The sequence below is a fragment of the Anopheles aquasalis genome, chromosome 2 (genome assembly GCF_943734665.1).
Source record: "Anopheles aquasalis chromosome 2, idAnoAquaMG_Q_19, whole genome shotgun sequence".
NCBI classification, from domain to species: Eukaryota; Metazoa; Arthropoda; class Insecta; order Diptera; family Culicidae; genus Anopheles; species Anopheles aquasalis.
The window spans coordinates 57,040,647-57,052,714 of NC_064877.1; the positions used below are offsets into that span (position 1 = coordinate 57,040,647).

The window sequence follows — 12,068 nt, forward strand, 5'->3', positions numbered from 1 at the left end:
CATCGATTCAACCAATCTCCCAGGCGAAACCCCAACCAGCCAGCCAGCATCCAGTGTTGCAGCTGCAGAAACTATAAAAAACCTGGTCGATTCCCTGGGCTTTACGGGGAGATTAAGGCGCCAGGCTCCCACGGATCGCTATACCGGCGAATGGGGCGCTAATCTAAATCGCTTATCCGACCGCCGCCATCGATCGCGCTGATAGGCCTCGCTTCTGCTGCTGCTGCTGCTGGTCGATGGCGCTAAGAGGAGCGGCAAGGGTAGCGATCGAAGCGGAAATGACATAAAGCCGCGCGCACGCTGGATGCTGGATCTCGTATTTTGTGTATCGCCTTGTTTTTCTTCTGCTCGACAGATCGGATCGGATCGATAAGCGGATCGGGTTGTCCTCTTAGACTACCTTTAGACTTTGGCTTCCTTCCTTCTGGGCGAAGGCCTCTAGACCGGCGGCGCTTCGGAGCCACCGGGCACGAATATTCGGAGCAAATAATCAAGAAATTAAATTTCTGCCTCTTCTATGCTCCACAGCGCACCGCCACCGATCTGTGGCGAAGGAACGCGAGGAAAGTAACTCTTTTTTTCTCTCGTTCCATCTCTTCGTGGAGCAACCAACAAACCACCGTCCTGCCAGCGGGTGGTCACAGTCATCGAGAACCAAAGAGGAAAAAATCCAGAGTGGAAAAAAAAAACAGAAAAAGTCAAACCAATCCCCCCGTGTGTGCCTCATATGTATGGTTTATAGCCAGAGATAAGCGCGCGGAACATAACTTCTTCATCCGGCAGCAGTCACAGTCACAAGAGGGGGGGGGTGACCAGTGACTACGGGAGCAAGTTGCCGCGCCGAAACCAGAACCATGGGAACTCCTCCAATTTCGGTGTCCAACTCCGACCCCGGGAGGAAGGAAGGTCCCCGAAATTCCTTCCTCCCCAAAAATGCCGCTTCCAGGCCCGGGGCTTTGGACAGTTGCGAGTTGCTCCTTTTGCTTGGTTGCTTTATCGCTCCGCTACTACTACTACCACTACTACCTCCTCTTCTCTGCTACTTCTTGTACCAGTTACACCAGCTGCATGGTGTATGTGTGCGTCCGGCGCGAGAGATGAACAGAAAGAAATTAAAAACAAAACCGAAGGGAAAAAAAAACTAAAGTCCGACCATCATGTGTCTTCGCGCTCCCCCGCCAACAAACTAAAACAACAAATCTTGGGCGCCTTATCTGTCCACCACATCTTCCTGTGCAACTCCACGGGGAGCCAACTGGAAATGGAACTTGGAACTCCGGGGACGTGGGCCAGCGCATACTCACCGTGGGTCTGAAAGGCCCCCTGCGCCCCCTGCGGTGATTTCGGCTGTTGGTAATGTGGTTTCACTGGTCACCACCAGCACCTGAGTGGTGGTCCAGCACAAATTGCAACCCCCCCGATGGCTCCTGCTGCCCGATGACTAATCTAATTAGCCTCCAAGGTGCTTATGATCCACAATCGAAAGGGAAAGGGTACACTCGTACACGCATACCACCGCCGGTGGTGTCACGGCTGGATGCTGGCCTCCATCTTCACCGGTTGATACGATCACCGAAAAGGGGGGGGTGCTTCTGGGGAAGGTCACTCGGGGTATAAGGACTGCCAGATCATCGTACCACTGTGTGGTGCGCGCGTGTGTTTTTGTGTGTGTTTCATTATCATTATTAATCAAACAAAAGCACTTAGCCGTCCAGGGGGCACACACAGGCACGCACGCACTTCGGCTTTTGCGGCTGGCCGCAGCGATCATCGATCTTTGCTGCGGTCCGAGTTCGAGTCCTCGACGCCATTTGGAGAAGTTTCGACTGCTGCTGCTGCTGCTGCTGGAGCTGGAACTGGAGCTAGAGGGCTAATGAGTGGTGAGTGAGAAGTCCACTAAACCGATTCACGCTCCATCTACTGGGCTCTCTTTCGCGCTCCGTCTTTCACGATCTCATTCCACATATTTGGCTGCCTAATGAAACGAAATGCCTTCGATGGGGTCCACCCTCATCAGCGGTAGCTCGTGTGGACAGGTTAGGATCTTTGGGGTTAGGACGCCCCGAGGGCCACCTCTAAAGTAGGGTAGAGGGCCTTCGGACACTATCGCTCCTCGCTGACACCGGACCGGACTGACATAGATAGATTAGCTGCTGTAGCCTCTAGAGCGCGTCGCCGAGGCGTTAACGTCCGTCCGATATGGCCGAGAAGAAGTGACCTCACCTTTCCCGTCGACCTTCCAGAGGACCTCCGTAAACTCTTGAGCCCTAAATCGTCTCGCTCGATAAGAGGTTAGAGGTGCGATTCCCTTTCTAGTTACGCGCCACGGTTTTGCGATAATTTCTGTGACCCAACACACCAGCGTCTGACGGACTAATGATCGACGCCACTGACCGCAGGCAGTCCCCAAAAAAAAAATACCCCCGCGTGACAATCACGTTGACGCACCGCGCATGCGAGAGGATCCAGGTTTCCACCGGTTTCGGACCGCTTTTCGTTTCGGTCTTTCGGACCCCTTCGAGACTCCGAGACCTCGAACTGTCAAATTTATCATTTTAATATTCGTCTCGAGGCGAGCACGCGCGATCGGTCCGCCGACCACCGCTAGGTTGGAAAGTGGCCACCGGCGGTCGCTTTGCAAGCGTTTTGCGCTAATTTGTGGTCCACGAAGACGACGATGACGACGCTGACGATGACGACAGGTCGTCATTTTCTAATCCCTCACCCCGCCTTGCAGATCGAATCGGGTCGTCGGGACGATGTTGTGGCACCCTGTGAGTGATCGAAACCATCCATTTGCCCCGAGCCGTGACCGTACGGCAGGTGCCACCACATTCCAGACCGCGCGCGCTGATGGCCTCCGGAATTCGTTGGCGGAGCGTGGTTGGTGCCCGGGCCTATGCCCGGGAGGCCAGGCAAGATCGACCACCGGGGGGATCGATCGACAGGTTGATCCGCTCCATCCCCACCCCAGCAGTGTGAATTGAATATTTGTTTTAAGTCCGGCCACAGACCACAGACAAGTCACCCCCGTGGTGCGATCCGGGATCGATCGTGATGGGCTGCCGGTGTTGTTTGGCGTGGAATGTGGCGCGTTCTTCGATTCCGTTTGCAACCAACCACCACATACACAGCATGAGCCGTGGATTGGGTGTTCGAGATCGAGCACCACCAGCAGCAGCAGCACTCATATATCGATGGCAGAGCGTATCGTCATCATCATCATCATCATCATCGCTGTCGTGATCCACCACGGGACGCGGGGAGGAGAACGCTCCCGACCGTGAAAGGAAGGCAAACAACCGGCCAAGCCGTAGGCGTGTTTTTCCTCCCAGCTGGTGCGCGCGCGAAGACACACCACCACCATCGTCGTCGTCGTCGTCGTTGTCGTTGTCGTTTTGGTCTCGTCTTGGCATGATAATTTGGTGGCAAGGCACCAGCGCAACTACTGCGCGCCAGTGTGACCGCGGTAGGGGGGCCAAGTGCCAAAAAAACACAAGCACGGTGGCGTAGTAGCCACTACCACCGCACGGAAGGAGGAGTCCCGGGACCGGATTCGAAGAGAGCGCGCACAAGAGAGAGAGAAAGAGAGCGAGGCGTTCGAGCAAATGATTGTGATTCCTGGGGTGGCCACACTGTAGTAGTACCTGGCTCTGGCCTGCGGACAATTCACGGGGAGTCCCGGTTCACCAGATTGCAGGATTGAGTGTTTGTGCCTGTGTGTGGGGGTTTAGATTCCGGAAGGTGGCAAATGGTTGGCGCCATTGAAAGTGGTGGTTGGTGAATTGCGAGCTGCTAATTGTCGGAGGAGTTATGTTTGCATTGTGTGGATGTGTGTGCACGAGGAGGGTCTTTGTATTTGATGAAGCGATTATGCAGCAATTAGCGAAAACTTGCGGTATGGCAATGTAAGGTAAGAATTTTGAGAAGGTAAATTGCATACCACGCCACACAATGGCCACTGGTTGACCACTGGTCTAGAGCTACCCACAGACGTTCATTTTATCCAATCATGTTGAAGGTTTTCGATACGAAAATTTGGTTGAACGGAAATTTTTAATCCACCACCGTGGATTTCATGTTATTTGTTTTGTTTCTCTTATTTTACTTTGAAAACTGAACGGTAATGTGTTAAACGTGCAAGTATGATGGATAAAACGAACGTTTATGGAACACTTAATGTGTGAATATTCATTTTTGGATCAGCAAACACTTCTCTTTCTCCTGGTAGAGCTTAGCTAGCAGCTGCTACCAATGCTTCTAAAGGAAGGCAAGCATAAATGGCGATCGAGCACGCGCTTATCGCATCCTTCACCTACTGCCCTCTGGTCGAACACTCTAGCAGCAGCGTCGACAGCATCATCATCACCATCATCGTCATTCGCAAATGACGTCCATTCAGTTGAACCATTCAGCGCAGACACGCGCGCACAAAAAAAAGACAATTCGAAACACAAATCGAACCACATCAAACGGCAGTGCGACTCAACTTCCGCAACATTAATCGCCCAAGTGAGGAGGAATGGCGCCATCGATCAGCGAGCATTGAGTGCGCGCGCGCGCGCCCGCGTATCAAGTTGGTTTTGTTTTTGTTTCTTTTTGGACGGTGATTGTCCCACTCTGGGATTGGCCGGTGCGCCAACGCCGACGGTGTTATCAGCAGCAAGAGCCATCCAAACGCCAACATTCGCAACATGCGTCTCCCGTTCTCTCTGTCGCTGGCATAAACATTGGATCGACGACTTCGTGGGATGAGCACCCGTGTACAGCTTGTCGTTCATTTGCTGTGTGCTTGCGACTCCCACAATCGGATCGCGTCTCCTTACGCAGCAGAACACGATCCGGCAACAGACGCGACACTTGCTTTCAACTAACGTTCAGCAAATGAAAGGTGCTGGCATTTGCATTTTTTTCTCCCCCCCGTTCCCCAAACAAAATGAAGGTGTAGGTGGTGGTGTCAGAGGTGTTGTGAATGAAATTGTCACCCCCAAACACATTAGCGCACTGGTGTAGAAGGAGGACATTTTATGCTTCCGTCAGCTTCTCATGCTCGATCCGTTCACTGATTGTGAGCTGGCAGCCAGTGCACCTTGAATTCACGTGAGTCGCGTACATCATGCTGACCCTTCGTTTGTCTGCCCACTGTCTGCAGTGTGTGCCTGTGGTTTGGCATTTTTGCAAAATAATAATTTCTTCCAAAAACTGTAGACAACAAGCCTGGCGGCGACTACTGTTTGGGACGTGGCGAAAAGATAGGCCCGTCTCTGCGTGGCGCGAAGGCCTGAAGGCCCCTTGCAGAGATCCAGACATGCAAAAGAAAGGGTGGCAAAGGGTATCGCGAGAGATGGTGCTGGATGGTGTTTTTTTTCGAAAAATAAACCAAAAAAATAGTTTTGACTTTTGAAACGCTTGACGCGTTGAGTTTGACTTTCGACAAACACGACGCTCCGTGACGAGTCAACATCAGGCGGAGGCTTGGACCAGGAGCACGCTGACCATCGCGTCCTCGTCCTCTGTCAACACTCACTGCACAAATCTGACGTCGATGTCGATCTTCGCTAAAGTGCGCATCAGTGGCTCTAACACGCAGGACTCACGTCCACGCGCTAGGAGCACGGTCCACAACAGGGAACGTGCCACATGCCAGCACACGCGCTGTCTTTTTGTATTTTCAAAACACATTTTCTCCCCGTAGTTGGAGGATTTTCCGTTTTCCAACACTTCTGCTCGCAAGTAGCATGTCATCAAGCCCATCAAGTGGCACGCTGGTACGCCATACACCACACGCCTCGATGGCGTCGTCTTTGGGACGCCGCGTGCTCACCTTCACCCTTATCCATTTTCAAATGGCTGCTTTCCAATGCAAAACCGTGGCAGCCAAGGAGTGGTGGGACTTCGGGTGGTTTCCGGTGGCCCGAGTACCGCCCGCTACTGCACACGAAGGTCTGTGACCGTCAAGACCTGACCTTAGGAGGCGGCTGGCGGTTGACGCTGGTCCAAGGGTGGAACTGGTGCCCTCCTGTTTGACCCACACCGAGGGACCGGGGTCCGGCGGACTTCTTAATCGATCGACGACGATTAAGCCGCGCACCTCTCCTAGACTGTTGCAACCAGTCCGCTAACCCAATGGCCGCTGCTGCGTTCTTGCGATATCGAAATCGATCAAAAATGGCTTTCGTTTGTTTGTTGTTTTACTCAAGATTATACGTTTCTATAGGTTTCAAATAAATGAGTTTGTTTTCACAATAAAATGGAGCTTCTCTCTTTAGAGAACGACAGCTAGGAATCGGTTCTATTTTGAGTTAAATACGGTCAAGTTAACGTACTCCGGTTCTGAAGGGCTTCTAGTGAAGCTTGAATGGACTCTTCTCTACCCGATGCACTCCCCTACGGCAACGTTCTGCTGCAGCGCGATTTTAGCCAAAAACAATAACTGCTTATCCGGCACTAAGTGAGGTCCCCTCGAAAACGGGTGTTTTGCAATGCTGGCCGGCATTGGTACCTCAATTGGGTCCAACGAAATCCTACACCACCCACTGGAACCTCATTAAAAGTTTTTTATAAAAATTGATTGACAAAACAAGCGTCTCTCCTTCCCCATTCCGCGATGCATCACCTTCTCCATTGATCGGTGTGACTTCTTCTTGTTGACAGTTCTAGGGTCCCTCTAGGAAGGAGTTACGGAAATGTCTCTCTCGCTCTCGTCTCGGTTGTTGCCGAGTATAAAAAAAAACGGACAACAAACACAACAGCAACCACCAATTGTGCGGACCGATTGAAAAGCAGTGACACATTATCGAAGTAACGACGAGTTTGGAGCCACCGAAAAACCTCAATCCGTCGCGCTCCTGTGGTCCTCGAGCCAGAACGGTACGGAACCGAAGTCACTAATGTTGAGCAATAAAGTCCGGTTGCAAGTGACCCTCCTCTACTCCACACCAGGAGGGGTTCAGCTATAAAATTTGCACTCACAGGCACGGTGAAGAGAGGCTACCACCCCTTTTGTTGCTCTTCCGTTCCTGCTCCTTCTAACAGACCGACTCCTCCCCGTCCATTGACGAGCCCATGGTGGGTTTCATTAACGATGGATTTATGCACGCAACAGCGCAACCAGTGCTGCCACTGCCACTGCAGCAAGCACCAACGCAGCGGTAGAAGAAGCCGGCCAGAATGTGGCGTGGCATGGCACCCCCGACGCGATGGGGGTTTGGAGAGGAGTCAAACAACAAAAAAATGAAACGAACGAAAAAAAAAACTGTAATAAACATTCTCTCCACCGCCGTGCTCGCATCCGAGACCGCGCCTTCTTCTGGTGGAGGCGGCTGGTTAGTGGTCACTGTGGTGGGCGCTGGCTTGGGGGAGTGCAGAGCATAAAACGCAAAAACCAAACCACACCACACCGCACCCGAGACCGCGCGTGTGTGCGTGAGGTGAAGGGAGGCGAGAGTCCTGTTTTCGAACCGGGGGTGGGTGGTAGTAGGGGGTGTAGAAGACCTATTTGAATGTGATGTAATCGCATAACAACTCCTTCTCGCGGACCACGCCGTTAACCACGCGGTGAGGATCATGTGAAGGCGCAGCCCTAACACCCCCCCCCCCCTGCACGAACGCAATTTACATACCACCCTCTCCTCCCTTGGTGGGCCACCCCTTTTCCTCTGGCTTCTCATCAGCGAAATGGAGCCGGTTTGAGAAGAAGCGGCGGCGGCAGCAGCAGCAGCAGCACAACAACAAAAAAAAGAAGGCGCGATTCCAAAATTAAAAAAACAAAAACATCCCTCACGAACGGGTGGAAATGGGGGTGTTGGGAGCGTCCAGCCGAGAGGAGAGGAGAGGAGAGCGGGTGCCTCCTATGAGTGTGATGTGATGTATGCGCATAAAATATATGTCACTCAAGCCAACACGTGGACCGCGCCGTTTTGCGCCCGTTTGCGGGTGTCCTCTACAACGTTCTAGGCTCCCCCCAAAACAACCCTCCCCCTCGATGGTCTGTTTTTTTTTTGTGCCTGCTTTCTTGTCGCCAATGCTCAGCATAGAAGCGACCACGTTGCGAACCACGGTGCCAGGAGACTGTAATTCATTTAAAAATGGTTGCTTTTATGGATGGATAACAGCAGGCAACGTGTTACGTGGCATGACGGCATTTGGTGCTCCGGGGGTGATTTCGTTATAGTTTTTTTTTGTCCTTTTGTGTGCATAAACAGCCATTGATGGCATTCCATCACCACGTGGGGGACGGGCTGAAAGTGAGCCCAAGGGGGGGGGGGGGGGGGGGGGGGGGCACTAGCAACTGCTGACCAACGACAGAAGCAGCAGCAGCAGCATCTGGAGTGAATTTAGGGTTCTTGTTCCGAAATTATCGTCGCAAATTTTCTAGTCTACAGAGAGATAGAGAAAGAGAGGCCATCGGTCAGTCAAAACCTGCACCACACATGATGACAATGGTGATGATGATGATGATGATGATGTTGGAGAGGAGCCGTTTCCGGTTAAAAATGTGGTTTTACCGCCTTCTCTCTCTCGCGCTCCTTCTGTTTGATCGTTTTATCGGTCATTTGGTCGGAGTTTCGAATTGTTTTTCGGGCAGTTTTATGACCAGAGGTCGGCGGCTGCGGTTTCTTCGCTTGGAAGATGGATGGCAATCAGCTCACAGGGATCGCGCGGGATGTCGCTCGCTTGGAATGTTTGATCAAATCTTTGATCAACATATTCGATTGCCGGCTGGTGAAGGTGTTTGATGTTTTGGTGGCAGCGGCATGGCCAACATTAAAACCGAGACCAAAACCGAGAGTCCATCCATCGGGCGCCTTGTGTCTGTGAAAATGGACAGACAGACGGACGGACCGACGAGATGGACCAGATGCGAGAGCCCGCCAAACATCACACCGGCATCATTATGCTGATGTGTTGTGAGCTAGTTTTTTGGGGTTAATCCACCCAAAACCGACCTCCCAATCTATCTGTCAGACCAGTTTCGGCTAGAGAGACAAAAAAAACACACACATGTGGAGGAGAGGGCACGACGACGACGACGACGACGACGACATCATGCTCACATCCTCCGGAAACGATAACAATTTATCAATCCACCCGTTTTCACGTTCACCCAAAACGCAATGATCTGTCGGCCGTTTGTCGGATGAGATGGTGGACGGTGAGTTTCTTAAAACATATCTCATCCTCCAACCGAGGCGTACCTCCCCCACCTCGTCATCCCCATCACCAGCAAAGGCGACATCAGGCGGACATCAGGCAGCCACAGCAGCCACATTAGGCCATCGGTCGCGCGCGCCATTTGCCTTTCCGGAGGCTATTTCTCGGCCGTCGGCAGTGAAATCTGGACATGGCGTGGAGGAGAACGAGGAGAAGGAGAAGCACCGTGGCGAGGTGACATTAGATCGGTCACCGGAAGCGCAGGCCGTGAGACTTTTGACGAGGCATCGACGACGACGGGAATGGTCGGAGAGGCCATTTTGGGGGGGATGAAAAGACCATTCACCCCCGCCGCCCTGGTCCCGTGGGGTGGCGATAACACACCACACCGACACACAAGCACGCTCAGAGGGAGGTTACACGCTCCGGGCGTAATCAGCGCCATTTCCTGCTGCTTCTTGCATCACACGGGGACACCGCCGGGATCGGTCACCTCGGGCAAAGGGGGAACTGGCCATTTGATGCGAAAAATCCCTTCACCACCCCTCCGGGGGGGAGGTACATGTTAATGTGCCTTCTCTCCTGGAGTCGTCACAGAGCCACCCCGAGGGGAGGGCTGCGAAAGGAGTGTTTTGCCCAAGCCCGGGACCGATCTTCTCGGTCGACGCAGAGGGCGGATGTATCGCCGTAAGAAGACCGAGACCGCGACGACGACGACGACGACGAAAGTGGCAATAAAGGAGGCAATGCGCAGGTCTGTCTCGGGGGTTTTTTGGGGTTCGGTGGGTTCGCTTCCCACGCCGCCTTAAAGACAAGAGCCGCGAGCCGGAGCTGGTGCCGGAGAGCCATCATCATAGAGACGGGAAGAGATCCGAAACGAAAAAAAAAAAAAAAAGATTCGCCACTCCTCCCTCACCACCGCAGCAGGAAAACATTCTAGCATCATAATGGACCCCGGGGGTTGGGTCTTCCGGACGCGGTTGCGATGCCCATAGTCCTCCTTCCAGATTACAGACTCTCCGCGAAATAGTTTTTATTAGACCAACGTGATCCTTTGATGGCGTTCAGGCCGTAAGGTAGAAAGGGTTGAGTTTTGTTGGGCATCTTGTTGAGATTGGGCCTTACTTTTGTTGTTTCCGATCACGTTATAAAGGATCGACTTGATCATTATTCCTCTTCCAAGAGTTTATATTTGCAGCTCAGAAATTTGGCCCTAGAATTCTTTGAAAAGTTGTTTAAAGTACTACAACTTTGTTAAGTCGGGTCGGGTCAAGAAGAACAGATGAAGAGGATCGTTCACGGTTTATGTCCAATCCTCCTTTCTCTCTCTCTCTCTCGACTGCGCAAAACTCCGACGGCATCCAGTCGCTTCTGTTTTGCGAAATCCTCCCATCCAAGGACTCTCTGCTATTCAGCAACAACAAAAGCAGAGCCGGAAAAGAGTTCCTCTTTGTGGCGTGGTGGAGCAGTAGCCTCACGAACCACCCCCTAACCCGCGGTGCTACCCCTTACGATCACTTACCATGCATCCAGATGAAATGATCTCGTTTTGTGGGCGAATTCACTGCTGCCACTGCTGCCTCCTTCTGCTGCTGGCGCGTTGGAGGAGTAGGCTGACGTTACCGAGGCCGTAACAACGAAAAAGGGATAAGAGAGGACGATCTTTCGGTCTTCCGTTCCCGGCTTTTTTGTTGTCGTTGTTGTTGTTGCTGCGGCCAACACAAAAGGTCTTCTTGAGACACCTTTTTGCTTTGCAGGATTTCCGTTTTGCTGCGCGCGATTCTAACCGATCATCACACGTACACTAACGGCAGCACACAGACACACGCGTACACACCGTTAATCGGTACACACAAGTACACACGCACTGACTGACGTGCAGTATCAGGATGGTGGACACTTTTGGGCGTCGGTACACACCAGAACACACCGGAACGGGACAATTGAGTGAGACAATCATCAAATATCAAGCTCGAAGCTTGGCTTGGTTACTGCTGCAAATGCTTCCTCGGATCTGGATCCAGCGACAAACAGACACACCACACCACACAACACACTCGCTCTTTGAAGGAAGAAGCGCCTACTGAGCCTAACGACGGAGGGACGACGATGGCGTTGCTGCTGCTGCTGCTGCTGCAGCCTCTAGTCACAGTATCACAGAAGGCGGCGGGAATCTAGCGGCACGAGCCGCAAGCACGATTTTCAGTTGCTCTACACAATCACACACAGACACATAGACACGCAGAGGGCACTGTTGGACGTGTGCGTTGGGGATGACCGAAATTGTGGGGGGACGCCGCTGAAGGAAGGTGACAGTGGGTCGGTGCTGTCGGTGTCACCGCAACCAATCAGCGCTGACCAGCGCGTCTCCCAGGTGGCGACTTATTTGTACGAACCGACCGGGTGTCCGTGTCCTGGCGCTCGCTACGCTTGCTTACTGCCCGACGACACTTTCTGTTGTGTTGCTTTGGTTGCTGCTGCTACTGCTGCTTCACCGCAAATCAGCTGCACACATACACACCCGTGGTACACCAGGGACAGGGCAAGGGGCCTGAAATCCTCCCCGACTCTTCTCTTCCGTCGGTTAGTTGCGTATTGCACTTGAGATTCTCTTTTTTTGTGGCGTCAGAACGAACACTCGTTCACTTGGTACACTTTCACTGCGGACACAAATGCCGCCTAACACAGAACATAATAATCACCGCGTGGCTACGCTGCCGATGATAATCGATTCTAGATCGTTTGAGGCACAAATGCCCTACCAGCGTCACCGGATTAGAGATTAGAGAGAGGGAACTCGCACGCACACACCACCGCTGGATGGTGGACCACTTTTTGAAGATGATAACGCGAGCCGGCATTCAAGGAAGGATGCTCCCGGTGAGGGTGAGTTGTTCAGCGACCGAGATCGAGAT

At 52.7% G+C, this 12,068-nt stretch overlaps 1 protein-coding gene across 1 annotated transcript in view; it reads right to left on the reverse strand.

Annotated features, from left to right (window-relative positions):
• Window positions 1-11,807, reverse strand: part of LOC126571771 (specificity protein transcription factor 3) — a 76,887-nt gene extending 65,080 nt beyond the window's left edge. The window contains exon 1 of the mRNA XM_050230563.1: window positions 10,676-11,807. Coding sequence (XP_050086520.1) covers window positions 10,676-10,678 — 3 coding nt within the window. The 5' untranslated portion in view covers window positions 10,679-11,807. The remainder of the gene's footprint in view (window positions 1-10,675) is intronic.
• Between the last annotated feature and the right edge of the window lie 261 nt (window positions 11,808-12,068).